Consider the following 21,702-nt stretch of genomic DNA (forward strand, 5'->3'; position numbering starts at 1 on the left):
CTCACTACTAGGTATTGGAAATCGGATGAAAAGGGCCTTACCACAGTTTAGGAAAGTCATATAAGCATTTTCTGATGGAGTTGGACTTTTCATCTCTGGATGGATTAAATGTTTTAAAATGAATTTTTCTCAAAAATATTATGAGCAAACTTTGCAAGGTAAGAAAAACATTTCCAATTTCATGACGCAAAATTCACTTTATCTTTCACAACATTCACTTGAAACAGAAAACATCTGGTGTATCTTTATAACTCATACTTGATTTCTTTTTATTGCATGATACCTAAACCATAAATTCTACCCATTCATAAAATACCAAATATATTTCATACACATAATATATCTCTGCCCATTATTTGGTTTTCACTTGGATAATAGGTCATACATATATCATATAGAACTACAGAAGGCATTCAGAATCCCTCTCCATTTTACTAAATGTGAATATATGCAGGTACATTTGGAGCCCCTTGTCTCTCCAGCTTAAAATATCAGGACAGACGTGTGACATGGCAGCCAGACAAACACAGCAGTGACCTCACTTACTTTGGTAGTTTTGGCTGGATTTGATAAATTCCTGATTAAAATCGGCAGAACTGGATGAGAACTGCCTGCGTGTGACAGTAGGCCTCCCAATGACCCAATGACCAGCTGCAGCCATTAGAGAAAAGAAACTCTTGTCATATATAGGTGTACTTTACAATGTACTGTTTTAGACCAAAATGTTGAGAAAACTTCCAACCAAAAACACTAGTACACAACCTTTCTTAACACTGACATCATCAAATGAATTTTTATGAAACATTCCATGAAAACCAGCAGTATAGCTTTCAAGTCACATTTGAATCGTATGCAATACCGTTGAAAAAACATTCAATTTTACACTACAATTCTTCCAAAAAAATTTAACTCTTTGAGTTATGTGAAATATACATGTATGTACATGCCATATCATTATCATGCTTGGCATCAATCACAAACTACATGAACTGAAAAAAAATATTAAAATGTCAGTCTTCAATTGTAACATTCCAAACCTGAAAATTTCCTACTCATCCCAAACTCACGCATGCACTGAAGTTAGAGGTATTCATAAGTTAATTTTTATGGAATTAATACTTGCATAGATTAACTTATCCTCAATCAAGTTGCCATACCCCGGTTACATATTCTAAGGGAGGTTACTCTCATTTACCTTCATCCTGAATGTCCAAATGTTTAAAATGTGTTTCTATATTTTGCTTGCTGTCTGTTACATCTTTAAAACATAAAATATTGCTGAAACCCGAGTTTCTTGCTTTACCTGCTTGTACAAGTACATAACAATACTATTCTCAGAAGCTCTTGTCGAACATATATAAAGGCACCATAATCACTTAAGGAGTTTGCTGTTTACAACTTAAATGTCATTCTTAACCAGAAACTTATGACCAATGTGAACAGACACAAAAATTGGCAAACCAAAATAAATTCACTGCTGATTTTCCATCTCAGGGGGCATTACAAATATTTCACATGTATTTAAAATATTCAAAATTTTAGAGAAATTACAATGCTTACCATCTCCAAATCTAGGTGGGTTGGGGGCAGGACCCATAGGTGGAGGAGGAATTCTCTGCCTGTAATATACCAACTCAGTTCAAAATCATGGCCAAAGTTTAATTTACAGATAATAATTTTTTTTCTAACTTTATACCAAAAACATAGATAATCAGAGATTACAGAGCTCACCTCAACAAATGTTGTCTTTAAGTAAGGCAATGTCGAACACTAAACTAATAATCTAGTAGTGTACATCCCTAGATGTAACATTTAGGCAATTTTGGTCTGATAGGGCTTGCAATTACTTGAAAATGGACCTACCTAAAAACTTAAAACTAGTCACTCAAACAGAAAATGTAAGTCAAATCCAGCATCTGAAGCAAATTTGAGAGTGTTCATCCCATAATGCATCATCCATGCAAGTTTGGTTCAGATAGCCCTTATAGTTTCTTTGTAATGGACTTGCTCCAAAAACTTAAACCTGGTCACTCATCCAGAAAATGCAAGTAAGATACAGCATCCAAAGCAAGCCTGGTAGTGTGCATCCTTAGATGTATCATCCTTGCAAGTTTGGTCAACATAGGGCTCATAGCTACTTGAAAATAAGATCTGTTCCACAAATTTTAACCTGATCACTCATCTGGAAAACGTAGGTCAGATCCAGCATCCAAAGCAAGCTTGGTAGTGTGCATTATTAGATGTATCATCCATGCCCAGGGTGGGTCAAGTTTGGTCAATATAGGTTTTATATTTATTTGGAAATGAGTCCTGCTCTAAAAATTTAAACTGCTCCAAAAATATTAACCTGGTCATTCTTTAGCTGAAATTGCAGCATCTGAAACCTTGACTGGTACAATGAAACATACTAGAAGCATCCTTCATGTATCTCTGATTAATACAGGGCACAGAAGTACTTAAAAAGAAATCTGTTCCAAAAACTTGAACCAGGGACGCTGACTCAAATGTCAACGTTGAGGGTATTACATGAGCTCCCCCCAACTTCATTGAGGTGAGCTAAAAAGTTAAAAAAAATATACCTTCACTATGGTTTTTAACTTTAATTTCTCTATCTATGAAAATTATCCTTTTATGGGAAGTCTTATCTATGTATTATTTTGTATATTTACCCAAAAGAACCTGTGGGTCTGCCATCCTTTGCTGCCTGAATTTCATCTACAATATCCTGTGCCTAAAAGAAAAAGTAACCTTTTAAACTCCATTAAATAAGGAAATCAATCAATAGAAAAGAATGAGGAAACACCAAAAACACATCCATTTCCACTTGTCAAGGGTTTCTGATGCACTTCCCACCACATAAATTCTAGACCTAATTTGAGATCTTTTTCATGAGCCAGAGGAGGGATTTGATTACTGATATTGTTTGACCAATCAACACTGGGTCTCTGTTTGGAATGTTTCTTGACCTATGCTCTTTTCTCCATGGATTGAAAGGCTTAAGTAAATAATAATCTTTTAAAAAACAATTTGGCTATACATGGTTCTATAAATGATGATGGATTTGAATAGTAAATTGATGTGATTATAATGTAATCTTGTGTTTATAAAATTTCAGATATATATATATAGGCTTGCATCCTATAAAATAGTCATTGCTCAATTCCTTATCAAATATTCGTTGCATACTCCGTTTTTAAAATGCCTTATTTTTTGTCTAACAAACAAGTTGGGATTTGAGAAAATGTGACATAAGAAATCTTGACTTTTATACGACACACAAGGCCAAGGGTTATGAGGAGAGAAGCTTATCAGAAACTCTTGCCTAACAAAGATGAAAAACACCTTACAGAGAGTTGTGAAGGTGGAAATGAAAAAGTGGAATAAAAGACATACAATAACCTAAAGGTTTCATAATTAGACAAGAATTAAGTGGAAAGTGGAAATGGTGCCAAGGGCCTGAGTAAGTAAGTGAAGTAAGAAAAAATTTTTCCTCGTGAACATCTGACAAGATATCTTTTATAAGCATTTTAACATTCAAAAAGCATAATTAAATTTAATCTTTCCCATAAAGTATAATTGAAAACAGATACTCTATAAAATTTTTTTGACTAACCCATTAGAAAAGTAGTACTCTTGATATGCATATAATTATAATAATAATTTAACATATTCAGTGATACGAGACTTACCGGGGCCATAATACTCTGGAAAATATGCATGTCAGAGGGACCGTTTTTCCGACGTGGATCCTCAATAACTGTGAACAGTATCAAGTTGGTATATATTTCCCTTTTATCATCCTTGAATATGGCCGTAGGTTCGTGAACAAGCTCAATGGGAAATCGTTCTAGTTCCTCCTAAATAGGTAAACAAATATTGTAATTTTGGATGACAATATTATTTAAGAAATAAGGTATCAATTTAAAACTTTTATCGGGATGTTAATATGGGATGGTCATGTGATCAAATCCCATAAAGCCCGAATGAATGTCTTCAAAATTTCTAATACTTTTTGACTTTTCTTATTTTTATACTGACCTGTGATATCATAAATATAATGATACTCAAGACAAAGAATATACTCTGAACAACTGTCCTGTTATTCTATCACAAACTTTTTTGTGATGATGGACTATGATATACTTCATCAATTTTGATAGCTCATCCTTGCTAGTTTCCAAAATTTATTAACGACACATCTGAAGCAACTGCTTTAAACTACACAGATCTGTAACAGACTTACCCCATTACTCTTGTCAATGATTACGAGTGTGTTGCTATTTTTTTCCACTATCATGACACATCTCATGGTCCAGATTCCAGTAGAGCTTTCCATCTGCCGCAGCTTCCGTAATCCATCCTCTGCTGACATTGGTCCTGTAAAATTATACGTCAACAGCTAATGAGCAGCTGTGTAAAAACCTTAATCTTGCCTCTGATAAAAATCTTGAATTTCCTTGTCAATTTTTTTGTGCCCCCCACCCCTCTTTGATAATGAGCCTGTCTTGTGTTTATGTCTCTCACACTAAAGCAATCTATGACATTGATCAACCTGATATTTTTCTGTAGACAGTCAGTAATAAACCTTATAATAGTGACCTACTGACCAGATATCAAATCAATTTCTCCCCTCCATGTGACCTACCAACCTGATATCAATTCCATATGGCATTTTCACTTGATCTCGCAAGAGACCTAATAACTTAAGTCACATGAGCTTCAGACAATATCACAATGCAAACAAAGGCTAAGAAATCCTTTGCTTAAGAGAAAATTAACTTTCTTGAAAAATTAATGGCAGGATAAATTTGTTATGTAGACACTTAGAGGCATAATACAGAAATATATGAGGTCCATGAAAAAATGCATATTGGTCGTATGCCATTCCCTATATGCATTTTTTCATGGACACCATATATTTCCATATTACTTCTCCAAGTTTCTACATAACTAATGATGCAAGGTTGCATGCAAAATTCTACAACATTCCTTCCTTGCTGTGAAGGATCACTTTATGTGTTTCTTACAATATTCAAGATCTCATTATGGAAGTCAAGCCAGGATGTGAATTTTTTTTCAGCTCTCATATGTACCAAATCTTTTTGATAATCAGTTATATCAATGTATTTATGTGCTATAATTTCTAAATAACTTTCAGATAGGGAAATATTAACTCCAAACCCCCTTTAGAGTAAGTTCTACAGTTGGTGAGAAAATCAAGAATTTACCTGTTTTGGAGGAGAATGTAGCGAGATGGTCCAGCTCAAACTCATTTTCTCTCATGTCTCTTGTGTCAAATCGACCGTCAAAGCTGGATCTATCTACTAAAATAAATGAAATAAATCACTAAATTAGCTTATCATATCAAATCATACTTTTTTTTAATAAATCTTGTAAACATAAAGCAATTTTCTTTGTTTTTGCCTTCAATCAGACACAGAACTGAATACAAGTTTAATAAATTTGAATGTCTCAAACCAATATTTTTTAATATACATATGAATGATATATGGTGGAAGTCTAATAACAATAGTTGTTATTTTATACTTCTGTAGTTTGATTTCATCATGCTTGACTTATCCCCACTATACACTCCTTAACTTATATATGACTGCATTTTTTTGTTCATCCAAAATATGCACAAGTCTGTGTGAAAATTACAATGAAATTATTTGACCTGCCATAGCCCTAACAGATGTGGATATAATCAATGAGGGTCTTTCATATACATTCTATGATGTAATCTATTTCAAACTGTTCCGGGTAAATCATACATTGTCAGAAAAAAAGAAATGCTACCACAAAACTTCCAAAATTTGACCAATCGTCAATTACTACCGATATTAAAATTTCAAAATTTTTTATGCATTTTGGTTTTTTTAGCCTGAGTGGGTGGTACAAGTTTTGGCACCAATAGAAATAGCAAATATTATGGCGAGGGGGAATGAATGGTTACTCACTGCAATAATTCACGAGTCATGATTGATCTCCATCAATAGAAGGAGTACCTGGACACACCTAGTTTACGTACTGTTTTGAAATATATCTAAAGCTACGTAAATATTACCACATGCCTGACAATATAATCTGTTCCCTTTAGCTATAGATCAGTGAACTTATCCATAGATAATTCACCACTGACCCGAATCCTATGACCAGACATTTAAACACTGGTCCAGTAAGTGGGTTCAGTGTTCAGTTTATCCAGGAAATATAAACATTTGACTGATTGAATATAAAATATTTACAGCACCAAATCAAAATAATGTAAGTGTTAAAATACTAATGCTTCTGATAAAAATAAAAATTACATATTAGTACAAAAACAGATTGAGGAATTTCAAGAGATTATACATTATATAAAACACAAATTGCTCAGTATGATGTCATTCTCAAAATAAGACTATAAAATTCATTCACAATCCACTGTTTTAAATTTTAGATGCCTCAAAAATTTGAATTATTACAATGTCTCATAAAGGTGTTTTACAACATGCACGCAGGTGGAGACATTTAGCCGTAGGCCCTTAAATTAACACTCATATAACATGATATAAAGCGACTTGTTTCACATAACAAAGCTATGATAAATCTTGGCTTACCTTTAAAGTTGTTACATGTCAAAAAACGTGTAGAAAAAAAATTCCCATCCCCAATACACACAGATACACCCAGGGCCTAAACAAATTAATAGACTCCCAAGAACATTAAGACCTCTCAATGATGGGTCCCTGGTTCAATATGGCTTGTAAACAGATCATTATCCTAACAAGATCTGGGCCTACAGGTGTCTTAAGAGAGCCCAGTGGACAATGTCCATCAAAGTAAAAAAGGCTTGTAAAAATAGAAATCAATTAGGAGCCATCATGTTCTCTCTTTATGTCAGTGTGTCAGGACATTGTATATATATAGGAACAACCCAATGTTCTTCAACAGTGATCATAATTAGTTTAGATATATATGCTTATCATATTTTATCAAATATCTAATATTTTAACTTCAAAAAGTTGGATTAATTACTTTAATACTGTACTAAGCAAAAATAATATGTGTGCATTGAACTATCTGTTGCAATAATTTTACTGACAACATTAAACAACAGACCATTGCAATTGGGTTCATAAACTATTGTGCTGTGTCAGTGAGTTATTTTTGATGTTTTGTAATTTTTTCCGCTATCATTTCATATTTCCTACATCACTAGCTCCAACAACGATCTGGTGACAACTTTGAGTAGGTATTACTTGCCTTGCACCTAAATTGTGTATTCTTTTATTTACTGAAATTTTGTTTGAAGTATTCCCAACATATAATGATACTGAATATAAAGATAACTACCAATTCAAGAAGTTTTATCACATGTCTTTTCTTTTGTAAATCAATATTAGATTCTTGATATTTTTTTCAGGTATTTCCCCATTTAAACAAATTATCCTCACTTTCAAAGCAATCTCTTTATCTGTTCCTTCTAAATCTTATCTACACAAGTCCGACAATTTATTTCCTTTCGAAAATTCTTTTCAGTGAATTCCTGATAAAAAATCCACCTTAACTACTACATTGTCTCCAAAACTCCATGAATCCTGAATCTCATAAAATATTGAACAAATAAAACTATGCCTCATTTGAAATACCAAGGACCCAAGTGTGCCCTTACAACTATAGTTTCTTTGGGAATAATAGCATTTTGCTTGTGGTCTCTATCAACCCTTCTCCTCTTGCAATTCACAAATTTTCCTTCTTGACACGACTTACCTATATCAGGTCCAAATCCATTTCTGTGAGATCTTCCAAATTCATTTCTATCGTAAGGGTCATCTCTACAAGATTAACAATCATATTACTTAGATGACTATAACAGATATTGTACTTTACACATCATTTTCTTATGATTCTTCAAATTCTTGCAAAACTTCAAAAGATGCTTAATGAACGGCCTTTTACTTTTGCAGTGTCCACAGCGTTATCTTTCATAATGTGAAAATCAAGTATACATTTAATTATTTGAAAATATTTTTAATTTACATGTGCAGAGAAAAAAAGTCACATACACACTGTATATGTATCAAACAAACACCTTGTCAAATTAACAGTTTTAGTAATAAGAATTATATGATATTGTGCTCAGCAGGTCATGAAATATTGCATATATGTAAATGTGATACTAATAGATCAAATGTGGCCTAATTCTCTCTAAAAGAATTCCAGAGTTCAATGTACACCTGAAGTATCAACACATGAAATAAAACAGCAAGAGAAGGTAGAAACAGTTCATATTCAGAACCCTAAACAGGCAATCAATTTCACAGTCAGCTGTGACAATGACACTTCAGAGGAGTCCTTCACCAGTTTTATTGACCACACCCCCCTTACCTGGCTGTCGACAAGTCAGGTATGCCAAACACAGAGCCCTCATAAACTGAACGTCTAGGACTGTTTAAGTCCATTTCCCTTCGATTGCCACTGTGTAAAGTTTTACACTAATTGATTTTAGATTTTAGCTAAGATTTATTTGTAAATGCTATTACATTAACACAAAGTAAGACCATTTGCCTTACACCAGAAAAGCAGGAGAACATGTAGAATGCTAGTATTAAATATACACGTGTATATAGGTAAACAAAATGTTCATTCACTGTATCCCCTTGAAAATGCTATTTCCTCATTTCATACATCATATATATTTATATACAGATATATATGTAAATCAGTTTTTTAAGCATAAATTCAGCTAATTAAGCATGCAGTCCAAGGCATCCCTTAAACCGTGAAAGGTGAGCATGCAGAATACCCCCATTTATTATTATTAAATATAACCATGTTCTGGTACCAGGAGAAGTCTTACCTGTGATTAAACGGATCTCCAGAGCTGAAAGTAGACAGAAATACAATAAATCCAGGTTATACACAAAAGCAAGCACATAAAGATCTAATTTTTTTTTAAAAACATGTTGAAGCTTTTCATTGTTGTAAAAAATGTGTGCACAAGGAAGGTTCCTTGAGAAAAAAATCTGTTTTCATTTCCTCAAAGATAACTACCATGGTTTAATAACAATGCATTTATATTTTTTTCTTAAATTATGCAACTGCATACATATAAATGTGTTATCAGCATTGTTACTTGGACTCCAAAATACAGCAAAGCACATGCAACTTCCAAACCTGTAAGACAGTGTAGTTTAAATATGAAATTGGAAAAAAATGGATATCCCTGTACACAAACAAAGAAGGAATTGTCACAAGGAAATCTCAAGTAGTGATCTCAATATGAATATGAATCCTGCTTAGTTTGCAAGTAATTTAAACAAAAAGGAATTCCATATAAATGCTAAGTATCTCCTTGCTGAGTATACCCTTTCAGTTTGGCAATACTTCCTCATGAAAATTCCAACTACTGCACACTGCCTCCTAGCAATAGACCCTCATAAATAATCCTCTATCATCTTTGACACTGACATATAATCTGCTCTATAGCTTTGCCAACTTTTGTCTCCAATTACTATATCAAGTTATTAGCTTTATTTTAATTTTAAGAATAAATTGCTAATCCTCAATATCAAAGTCTACACGCTAATCCCATAGAAAAATGGTTCCTTCAGGAATTAGGTACGGCCTGTGTCATAAGTAGAAAGTTAATTCAAATAAATGAATGTTCAGTAAATAAGCTTCTTTTAAATTGTTTGATCATGCATCTTAAGCCACAGTAATTACGGAAATTAGCCAGTGATTTCTACACCTATTTCTACAGCATTAAATGACAAGTTTTCTGCACACATATTTTCATTTGAGTATCCACAAGCTAAACATTTCATTTCATTGCAATTTGATTTCCATTCAATAATTTTTGGGCTGTATACTTGGGTATCCCATGGAAAAAAGAAAGAAGATAAAAATCACAAACTTTTTATATAAGCTGACAAAAGGTAATAACTACCTTAACAGTGGTAACTCTTAATGTGGGCTAGTACTGGTATATGTATATTAAGGACAGATGAATCATAATATATGATGATACAAACAAAAAGTTGGATGCCTGGATTAATACATATTTTTGGACCTTTTTAGATTGAAAATGATGCAAATATTACATTTCTAAAATTGTAAACTTTCTGTAATGTTCAAATTTCTACCTTTTTCCTGTCACCCTTATAAATCTATACAACTTTTTATCGCTTTATAAGACAATTTTGTGAAACCTGGAAGAAAAAATTAAAATCTATGCAGTTAAAATTATTTCCTTTACTCAATATATAAACATGCTTTAGTTATTTCCTTTACTCAATATATAAACATGCTTTAGTTCCTATTTTAATGATTTTTGAAAACAAGTTTGTTTGTATCAATTCTGTCCTTAAGCCTAAAAGTTGTAACCCATATCTGTTTCATACATTATAAACTTTTGATGAATATAAATTTTATAGAAGAAAAATAATATACATATACATTGAACTTTGTTATTATCTAGAACACTGATATCTTGAATACAAGGGATATGTAGAAGTGAGTTGGCAGTCCAAGCACTTTTTCGTTATTTTTTTAACCTCATTATCTTGAATCCTTGGATATCTTGATCTGTAATCTTGTTCCCTCAAGTTCAAGATAACAAAATTTGACTACAGTTAAACAAAAAAGTAGTTCTGGTAGCTCAACATTAAATGTATATGTTCATGATGGTTCTAGCAATGATGAATATCTTTGTCAGTTTTCTTATACAACTATAGTGGACTTTCAGCGGCTAGTTCTAAGCCATTATAAACTGTTAGGATCAATATGAAATCTCGATTTATCTGGCCAATTACAGACTCAACAAGGTGATCTACAACCATATGATCACTCCCTTAAACAAACAAACTGTTATCATGAGCAAGCATAACTCTGCATAATCCAGATAATATGACTACCTTGTGAGATGTTTAATATTTAGATAACTTGTGTGAATAGGGCCTGTATCCACAGTCTAAAGCAGGAATGTTAACATCAGGGATTTACAGAAAATATTGACTTTTCATTTCATAAGATGTCTCAGTTGAATTTTACCTTTTCTGAAGGTTCTTGAAAATAGTACGAGTTATGTTTTTTTTTTTAGGAGGAAGATTTTAAAAACTAAAACACATTATAAGATTACCTTTTATATCTATATATATATTTGTGTATTTGGTTCATTGTCCCCCACCCATGCTGCTGGCTACAAGCCGTCCTAATTATAATAATGAGAAAATACCTTTCTCCTCCTGTTAATATGCAAACACTACATGCAGCTGCAATAGTCATATTAATGAAGGTGACATATCAGGAAGATGAATTCATTGTACAAAATGTTGATTTTTTTTTTGTTTAATTCCTATTTTATAAATTGTATGGCTGTTAACAGTATTTGATTAATTAACACACTTTACTCTAAATCAATATGGAAGTAAAATGTATCATTGTCACTTTGACATCTTATATTCTAGACAGCTAAACTTGTTTACAGTCAGTCACCTTAAGTTATGGAATCCTTAATTCATTTAAAAATCTTTAAATATCTAAATCCCTTAAAGAAGTAACAACAATGAAAAGAAAACAAAAACCCAGCAATTTATTGTTGTCTTTTTCCACAAGGGTCACAACATTTACAATAAAAACGGAGATTCAGAATGTCTGTTTAAGTGTAAAATTTCTTGGGCCAGCATTAAAGATTGGAAGGTTCTGACCCGTGCTTGTATAATGATCCATTAATCTACATCAAGAGGTTTACATATATATATTCCCCCTATCCTAGGGGATTAGAAATGAATGGCCAAGTTAACCCTAAGGTGGATGCACACTCTAAAGAAACATCAAGTCCTATCTCTCATTTCTTTTCTCCAGGATTTCTTCACCTATACTTCATTCAACACGCCTTTAACTGACCCAAGATTAAAATTTGCGAAATTTCTTCAGTACATTTAGACATTCAAATCTCTATCACCCTATGTCACCTTCCTATGCTGACAACACTTCTGAGGAAGAATTTAGGTCAATAGAACATAGCATTAATACATATGTATACGTACCGGCCTGCACCTGTGTAAAACTTCATCCTTCATTTGTTTTCAAATAATCCTTTCACTGATCGAAAATCAAAACAAAATCTTAAGTCCCAAATTCAACTTAATGCACCAAGCTACAATGTCTTCAAGGAGTTCCACTCTTGCAAAGTTATCGTCCAAGACCTTCCGTTTACTACCAAAGACCTGGCATTCTTTAAATCCCTCTAAACCAACCATTCATGCTCCTTAAAGTGTCACCCTTGGCAAATCATGCGTGAGACCAAACTAGTTTTAAGTTGAACCATTTCAGAAACACCTTCCATATCACCTTAACATACTGATGTAATGAATACACACACAAACACAAAATTAAATTTTATATATGACAACTATTTCTAAGGTAACAATAGAAGGATGTCCATTACCCTAACGATAAAAGAAACTATGAAGCATTTTTCTTATACGATTTGCAATTCTTTGTTAAAGATTATTTTTTCCCCCCATTTTTATGATAATAATAATGTGGTGTAAAATTTCATACAGGGTTAATCTTTCTTATTGAGAGTAATAAATGTCAAAATGAAGAATATACTTTGAATTAGATGTTAAAACAAATCATGCCTATTTAATTCTGCCACTCTTAAATATCAAGGGAGTTAACCATACCAAAAACAAAAGAATGTCTATTTATCAAGGGGGGGGGGGGGGGGGGGTAAAAAAGAACATCACAACTAGGGCTGGGACATTTGAGGAATTTCTCAGTGCTGGTTTTACTCATTTTTTTCTTATCAACATTTTTTCTTCAAATTGGTTCATTTAACATTAGAAAACATATATCTTCTGTGGTAATAATAAGAAATGAATACTGTTCTGGGTTTTTTTTAACTTATAGATTAACAAAACTCTTCTCAAAATAAAATATACACATTTTAAAAAACAAACAAAGTAATTAGGATAGAGATGTAAAATTGACCAGATAAAGTTACTGGCAGCTGAAACGACAGAAAACTGCTGTTGTCTATTAAACCTTTTTCTTGCACAAAATAACACTGACTCTGAGATTTGGCCACCATCTTGATTTAAATGCAGGATTGAACCAACCACTGCTTTTCTAAGCACACCTTCCTGAAGTTTCTATGATTCTAAAATCAAGTAATTCAACAACTAAATACGAGAAAGTCTGTATGTAATAATTACCATTTCATATTAACTGCTATTTGACCAAAAATCTTGTGGAAAAAGCACCCTTAAATACAGGGGAAATATAGCACCTTAACCATATAGTTGTAATACAAAGATTATATGAACACAAGTTTAACACTATTCTTTTCCATGAATCAACCAGGAAAGACCATAATCTTCATGTCAGTTCACACAGAATAGAAAGTCCGATAATAAATGTTAAAACAGAATTATAAATTTATAATGCATACTTGGTGTCAAATTCAGACCAACTATTAAGTAAAATGAAATTCCAGAAAACATATCAGCAGGAGGCCCTCAACAGAGAAGACGCTCGTATAAATTTTATATTTAAGGACTGAAACTAAATACAACACCTTCTGTTTGTAACTCAGAAAAACCCTTCGCCGGGCCTGAATTGGTACATGTAATTTAAATAACTTGTATCTATTTCTGCATTATGAATGTAAAACTAGGTTACTACTGGTGTATATGTCACGATGCATTAAATTAGTAAAAGTAGATCTAGAACAAAAACAGTTAATAATCCTCTTGGCAAAAGCATGGATTGACATCTGCAATACGTACACCACCTACAGAAAACTGCTGGAAGCACAAAACAAATGTTAACCATGGAATGTGCATTAAAGAGATCTTAGTCTTTCCAATGGGTGCTCCTCAAATTTTTGGCCTTCATGAAATGACTGCATTGCCATTAATGACTTTAAAATATTGTATTCCCAATCTGAGCATTTCACTGATGACATTAAAATCAAACTTTTATTTGCAGGTGAAACACAATACATCTGCCAACTGCAAATTCATAGTATGACCAAATTTAAGTTAAAGTGTTGAAATCTTTGACCTTGTACTGTAAAAACAGCCTTCCATGAGCTTGATTTCCTTGACATAAAGTTCTTATCCTTTACAGCTCAGCATATATAGCTTCTTAACTATTAAATAGGAAATTATAGTTAATTAAGCATCTCTAGTTTAAATGCACATGGCTGATCTACCTGGCATTTCTGATTGTAGACTTTACTTACTTTACAGGATGGAATCCGTTCCGTCCGTAATGATCGTAACCGTTCATTTCCACACCTCTAACACTCTGTCACTGCATACCCCACACCTACAAAACAGAAAGAGCACTTGTCAAATTGTAATATCTACACTTTTTTTTTTACCTGGTTTAGAATTTCCAAGCTGAAAAATGGGCAAAATAGTTCTCCAAAGGTAAAAAGAAAAATCAACCCCCAAAAAGCTCATAATTTACTACTGCAGACATCATTTATGTCATATAACATGCGAATTCTCAGGTTCTAATAAGCAGAAAGTTTATCATCCAAATAATAAACAAGGTAGTATATCAAATTCCTCATAGAAAGTTTCTAGCAAACAATACTGGAAATTCTTAATGCAGCACATGCAATGTTAAAAGCTAGGCTATGTTTAAATAGCACACAAAAGTCAAAACACCTAGATAGCAAGCAATTTTTCTAGAAACACAAAAATTGCTCAACGCAAATTGTTTGTTTTGCATACACGATTAGCCCAAGTAAATTAAGAATGCTATTGCAATATTTCAGGTTTTTCTCTCAATTCACACTAATATTTTAATAAATAAATATAATTTTTTGCTTTAATTTAAATACTAGGGTTAATGAAAATGGATCATTTCCACGCCCAACAAGTCATCAAGTTTCAGATTTGTTTGTTTGTTTATTGTTTAATGTCCCTCTCGAGAATTTTTCACTCATATGGAGACGCCACCACTTGCCGGTGGAGAGCTGCAAATTTTGACCTATACTCGGCACTCAGGACCATTGAGCAGTGAAGGATCTTTTCTGTGCCAGCACCTACTGCGCATCCAAAGGACTGGTCTCCACTTCCCTCAGTGGGATTTGAACCCACGACATAAGGATTAACTCCTTACTCCGCACCTCTAGAGCAAACGCTCTAACCCCTGCGCCACGCAGGCAACTTTCAGATTTGTAACAATCATTGAAAACTTCACAATTATTTTTTTAATTTTAATAAAATATCATATTATATTGATACTGGGACATAAGCAATCTTTAACATAAGACTTTGCAATACATGGCCCTGCTGTTCTTTATCAAAAAAGTTTTTAAGATTTTTTTCTCCATTTTTTCCCATATAGCTTTTGACCCATACTGTGGCTCCCACTTCAGCCCCACGGGGTCATGACAAAACTGCTCAAATCTACACAAAATAGGGATGCTTTAATAACACCTGTAACATGACCTTGCTGATTTGGTTACGAAGATTTGATTAAGATTTTCTTTCCTGATTCTCAATTTTGGCTCCACTCTAACCCCAAAGTTTATATAATTTGAAAGAAAAGAAATCCACACACTTTGAGAATGTTTGGGTTATATGACTTAATCATGAAGAACATGAAGAACTTGGAGTGAAATGCAATACTTAATCTGACTTTCTTCGATTAACAATTAATTACTGCTTTAATATTCTTAATCATTTTTTTTTTTCATGAATATCAACACAAAGTAGATTCATAAATATTTCTTCACACTGTCCCATGTGTGACAAAGTTGACAGGACGACTCAAATTCTGCAACATGGACACGTTTTTATAAAAAAAATTACCTCAGCGATAAAAAAATTGTATCTAACAATGTAGTACAACAAAACAACTCGTCGACAATTCCGATTGCAGAACACACATATCAACAAGAAACATGCAACATGGCGCCATTTGCCAACACCAAAACAAATCGTGCACCTTGGGCGAGGTTCGAAAACGAAAGTGATACACATTGCTTGGTGTATTTTTTTCCTGTTTCCTCTAACTTACCCGTTATTTCCTCTTTGTCAATGAATGTCACTAAAAGTAATAAAAGTTTTCACACAAGATTCGGCACACGTCGAAAGATACGACAGATCAATGTGCTCTGGGCGAGGCTTGTTTAACGCTGTTCCAATCAACGATTATACACCCTCCTCTCACCTTGGAAAGGTGATTTATAAATACCGTGGGACAATATTTTTGTTTAAATAACGATCTTTAAAGCTTCTGCTTTACTTTCAAGAGAAGTTAATATTTTTTACTAAAATACATGCCATGGAAAAGACTTTAATTATATTTTGCTTGTCGTTTTCACACCTGTGTAGGTAAACTATCCCAACTGGGAACAGCCAAAAAAGTTGTTACCTGTGATCACATGATTATTCATTCATCCCCCCCCCCCTTTGACTGGGCAAGGAAAAGCACGTCTGAACAAAAATACAGATATGTTCTGAACGAAAATTTACTGTATATAGACGTTTTTCTACATCTTGAAACTTTATCCAACCTTGTTATACACTATATATTCAAAGTTCCCTTTCAGAAGAGGACACTTTCAGTTTTTTTTAAATTATACTTTGATATTCCAGTCAAAGGGGGTGAGTTTAATTTACCGTACCAAATACTGGATTCTAACGATCGAATTCCAAAGAACTCTTTGGAAAATTTAAAATCTCAACACTTTTCAAACATAAATTGCATAAAAACATATGACTTTTCTATATGCACTTTATAAAGAGCATGAGGGCTCTTTAACACAACCACTTCCTCAATAGAGATGGAACTCGCAAATTTTCATATCTCGTGACTGGTCATCTACATGTACCAAATTACAATCAATTTTAAAAATCATTCTGTTCTATATACAAGTACTCTGGAGTTTCATCACTTTCACAATATCACGGTAGTCTTTGGAGACAATGTCATCCAACAATCTGAACATTGGAATTTCGATGGGCACTAATTGTGCTCCTTTATTATCCGATCTCTTTTTGCATTCCCATGAAGCAGAATTTATTCAAAAACTTCTACACGAGAAGAAAACTCTTAATTCTTGTGGCCTTCAACTCAACATTGATTCATATCGATTCTATGAGTTTGTGGATTCAAAACCATGGGGGGGGGGGGTCAAGGATGATTTTTTTGAAAATAAAAAAGTAAATAAATTATTAAGTAAAAAAATTAATAATTACAACAAAATCAAAACAAAAAATAAAAAAATGTCCAATTTCGAAATCCTATTTCGGAGAGATGAGGGAGGGATAGGGGATTAGTATAGGTTCAGTCTCTTTGACAAAAAAATATTTTTAAAATCAACTAGACCTGGGGTCAATTACTTTGAAATGTAATGCATTAAATTACAATTACTTTGGAATTTTTACCATTACAATTACCATTACCATTACTCTTATTCAGAAAAAGTAATTAATTAATTGTTAAAGTAATGAATTCTATGATTTAATCAACCCTGATACCATACGCGCCTGAATGTTACTTGGGGACTGAATTGAGAGTATATAAAACTTTAAGAAGCAACATGTACAAAACCAAAAAAAATATATTACGAAATAAAATGTTTAAAAATTTCAAATGGGGGGGGGGGGGTGGAGGGGCAAGCCAGGCGAGCCGGTGCTGGATCCGCCTTTGGTAGGTTGAGTCAATATTTCAATTTTCTCAGTGCAAAGTTAAATTGACTTTTGCTAAGACACAAGGCATCTGTATATATATATATATACTTGTAACTCTCATTTCTCTTAAGCATTTTTATTCTTTATCATGGTAAATATTTGAAATAAACTTCATGAAAAATGTACATTACCATGTACATGTACTTTCAGGTGCGTAACTCTTTAAAAACAATTATTGAATTCGATTTGCGAATCTTAATCTTATAAATCACATGCGTGGTTATTCTCTTTAGAGAAGTGGTCAGGCGTTGCCTATATAGTCATGGGTACGTGTAGGATCTCTTAAAATAATAGTAAACACAAGGGGTGGGGGATGAGAGGGGAGCTTTTGCCCCCAATGCATTTGAAGTTGGAGGTCAAGAATACCTAATTGACCCCCCCCCCCCCCAACAATCTTTAGTGGGAATAGTAAAAATGTTGGAATTTTATACAAAATCCTTAGGAACCTGCTTTTACATGTGTATTCCATGTGACCAGACCTTTCTTTGGATACCAACATTATTGACCTATTGACCTTGGAGTTCGACATACTTTAGAAAAACGTTAACCTTGGCCATAACTTTGGAACGGTTGGTGCTAGAGCTTTCATATATCAACTGTGTATTCCTTGTGACAAGACCTTTCTTTGGATACCAACAATTTTGATCTCCTGACCTTGGAGTATGACCTACATTTGTTTAAAAAAATGAACCTTGCCTATAACTTTTGAATGGCTTGTGCTAGGGCTCTTTTGAATGGTTGGTGCTAGGACTTTCACATTTATTTATGTATTTCTTGTGACAAGACCTTTCCTTTTATTGGTACCAATATTTATGACCTCATGACATTGACCTTGGAGAACTACATGTAATATGACCTACTTTTGAAAAACTTTAACCATGGCCATATATTCTATAGCTACTAGTAAGTGGTTGGTTTTCAATGGAGGGCTTTCATATTTCACATATGTATTCCTTGTGACAAAACCTTTCTTTGGGTACCAAAATTTTAGACCTCTTGACCTTGGATATTGACCTACATTTGAAAAAACTTTAACCTTGGCCTTGAGCTGCCACACAGGGGCATCAGTGTTTTACAAACACATCTTGTTTGTTTGTTTTGTTTTGTTTTGTTTTTGTTTTGTTTTTGTTTTGTTTTTTGTTTTGTTTTATTCTTGTAGCCAAACTGGAATACACATTTACTAGGCCGAGTCTCCACCTTCATGTTTGTGACCATGCACACGCCACTGCTATTTTTCAGTATTTCATATTTCTCATTTCGAAATGAACAAACTGAAAGGAATTTGTGTCTTTTTTTCTTTTTTTTATCGATTTATATTTACATATATAGTAAATATTTCTAACTTACCTGTAACCAGGTTTATCTTGAAAATGATATCTATATCATGTCATCGGAAAGCAAACATAGGAACAATAAGCCGCATCCTCTTAAAGGCGTTGGAAATTAAATGAATACGCCATGCAGTCCGGAGGGGTAAGCAGGGGCAGGGTCATGTTTATCTCCTTAAATTTACCCCGAGATCCCAGCTGTGGCCCGGTAAAAACTTGTAACTGGTGTGAAAATTGGTTATAATTGATTAGCTTTAAAGGATGACTGCACTTAACGCCGGTTTTCGGGTCTTTTTCGGTTGCTTCTGTTGCTTTTATATCTAAACCTTAATTCACTTTTGTATATTTATGAAAGAATCCTGTCAATTTGGAACCAAATTTAAATCTTAAAATGATTTTAGACTGTGAAACAATAAAATGATTCAATGTTTTTTGTCCTTACTGCTTTCCAAATATAGAGAATTTACACTTACCTGCCCTTGATTGAACATTAGATATGCATGAGAGGTGGAGCTAACATTGTAAGAATGGGTCTAAAATTAGACTAGATAAATAACAATGACATGTTTGAAATAAGGAATGTGATCACTCTTTCCCATCTCCATCTCCATTCTATATGGCACAAATACACTACTGTCAAAGGTTTCAAAGCGAAATTAACAATATGATCACGTCCATGTAATTAAAGCAGATTTTTTATCAATGCCAGATGACTTAACGTGTTCGAACACAATGTCCTAGTTAGCACAAAACATGCTACCTTACAAGTCACGTGATGGAATTTAGTATTCACAGAGTTACCTGAGGTAGGAAATCACGTGGTGAATTATAATATTCAACATGTCACAACCCTTGGTTACAACACAGAGAGCGAATGTAAGAAGAAACAGTTTTTTCTCTTTTTAACCATGAGCGCATGTTTGTCTATTAATCTCCTTTTGACACATTATTATTTATGCAAATATACAACTACTGTTAAACGTAGAACAATAGACAAACATGCGCTGACTATGTATGAAGTCAGTAAAAAAGTGGCCGTCCTCATTATCGAACGGAGATTCAAGAAATTGTGATGACCCCTGCCTTTGAAAACAGATTCGAACTTCGTAAATACACACTTTTATTAAACGTAATTACATAAAGTTGTAGATTGGATGTTGACCATTCTTGCAATGAAAAGGAAAAATGCTTGTTTTGAAAGTTTATTTTGTCGCAAATTTCGCATATCCTTAAGTGCAGTCATCCTTTGCAGGAGACTTAAGGAAAGGGGAGAAACTTAAACTGAAATATTTTACACTAAACAGATCTAGAAATTGATGAACATATAAGATGAGCTTAGGCATGTTTGCGCTTGTATGTCTGTGTGTTTGGAGAGAATGGATATACAGAGCGTATTCCAGTAAAAAATAAAAAATCCTTATTAATACAACAAGTATTTGTACAGGAAATTATTTTGCAATGACTAAAAATGTATATGTAACAAAACAAAAATTTCTAATGTTACACATCACAACATACTATAAAGAATTGTCGTCACTTTAATGAGTACATGGTGGTTAACTTAGTGTTTTATTTCTTCTAATGATGCGCCTTTACAAAATTTTAGGGGGACATTTAAAACTAGGATTGGGTCACTGAAAGGAAAACGTTGTATTAGAATTGATTTTTTTTTCATAATCATAAGTTTAAAGCACATGCATGGTCCATGAGTCCAGGACTGGACCGCAGCCGGGTGTCAATCTTTAAAATCCTCGAGCTCAATTTAATAAGAATCAAGAAGATTCGTGAATATTTTTTCAAGATATGTAATATTCTAAATTTTATCTTTTTGCAAAGGTATACCCAAAATTTGCGGCTGGATCGTCGAGTCTGTCTTCAGGCGTTTCATCCCTTAACCCAAAACGTTCTAGGGATGGCGGGGCAACAGAGGAAGAGCATACATATATTAAAAAGTCCCCTCCTCTCCAAATTAATATAAATGTTAAAATGTACAAAGTGATCCAAATCTTTAATAATGAATCTAATGCCGAGAACAGAAAGGAGTGATATAATTGTAAGATATAAAGATAAAATATATATTTCTCCAAATCAAAGTTAAAACTGTGAAGCTACGCAAAATAAATCAAATAACTTGGTTGAAATTTCATTTTATAAAAAAAAAATATACGTCACATCGAACAACATGCCAATTTTCAGCATTTTTGATACCGACAAATTACCAGGGGAGGTTCGTTTTATTATAAAAATGCTTGCAAGACTTTAAACATTCCCCCTCTCTATAAAACTAGACTTGACTTTTTAAAATAATAGTTATTCAATATTCACAAATTCCCGAGGACTAAAGTACAATGGTGTATTAATTCCATGCAAACAGGACATATATATCAAACGCCAAATTTAACGAATTTAGACTGAATACCCGGGGGGGGGGGGGGGGGTCGAGTACTGGTCTGGCATTGGCTGTTACATAAGCATTGTAAGATATGTTTTTGAATTTTAAGTTTTTTTAGGCTAATTATAGTTAGGGTTGGGATAAGATCCCCACTGAGAACTGATATATTAAGGTTATCAAAGAAATGCAAGGATATCGCCGATATATTGGACGGAGAGGAATCAACAAACTGCTTTAGGGGATGATCGAACCAGAGACATATAAAACTTAT

At 33.3% G+C, this 21,702-nt stretch overlaps 1 protein-coding gene across 1 annotated transcript in view; it reads right to left on the reverse strand.

The window, feature by feature from the left end:
• Positions 1-16,179, reverse strand: part of LOC133184258 (epidermal growth factor receptor kinase substrate 8-like) — a 38,331-nt gene extending 22,152 nt beyond the window's left edge. Inside the window, exons 1-10 of the mRNA XM_061319236.1 lie at positions 16,033-16,179; positions 14,240-14,325; positions 8,846-8,869; positions 7,756-7,820; positions 5,229-5,324; positions 4,244-4,377; positions 3,690-3,857; positions 2,670-2,731; positions 1,561-1,619; positions 547-651 (exon numbers count right to left, since the gene is read on the reverse strand). Of these exons, the coding sequence (XP_061175220.1) occupies positions 547-651; positions 1,561-1,619; positions 2,670-2,731; positions 3,690-3,857; positions 4,244-4,377; positions 5,229-5,324; positions 7,756-7,820; positions 8,846-8,869; positions 14,240-14,286 (760 nt within the window). The 5' untranslated portion in view covers positions 14,287-14,325; positions 16,033-16,179. The remainder of the gene's footprint in view (positions 1-546; positions 652-1,560; positions 1,620-2,669; positions 2,732-3,689; positions 3,858-4,243; positions 4,378-5,228; positions 5,325-7,755; positions 7,821-8,845; positions 8,870-14,239; positions 14,326-16,032) is intronic.
• Between the last annotated feature and the right edge of the window lie 5,523 nt (positions 16,180-21,702).

This window comes from Saccostrea echinata, unplaced genomic scaffold (genome assembly GCF_033153115.1).
Source record: "Saccostrea echinata isolate AGI-Se365-2 ecotype Australia unplaced genomic scaffold, CSIRO_AGI_Sech_v1 ptg000001l, whole genome shotgun sequence".
Taxonomy (NCBI): Eukaryota; Metazoa; Mollusca; class Bivalvia; order Ostreida; family Ostreidae; genus Saccostrea; species Saccostrea echinata.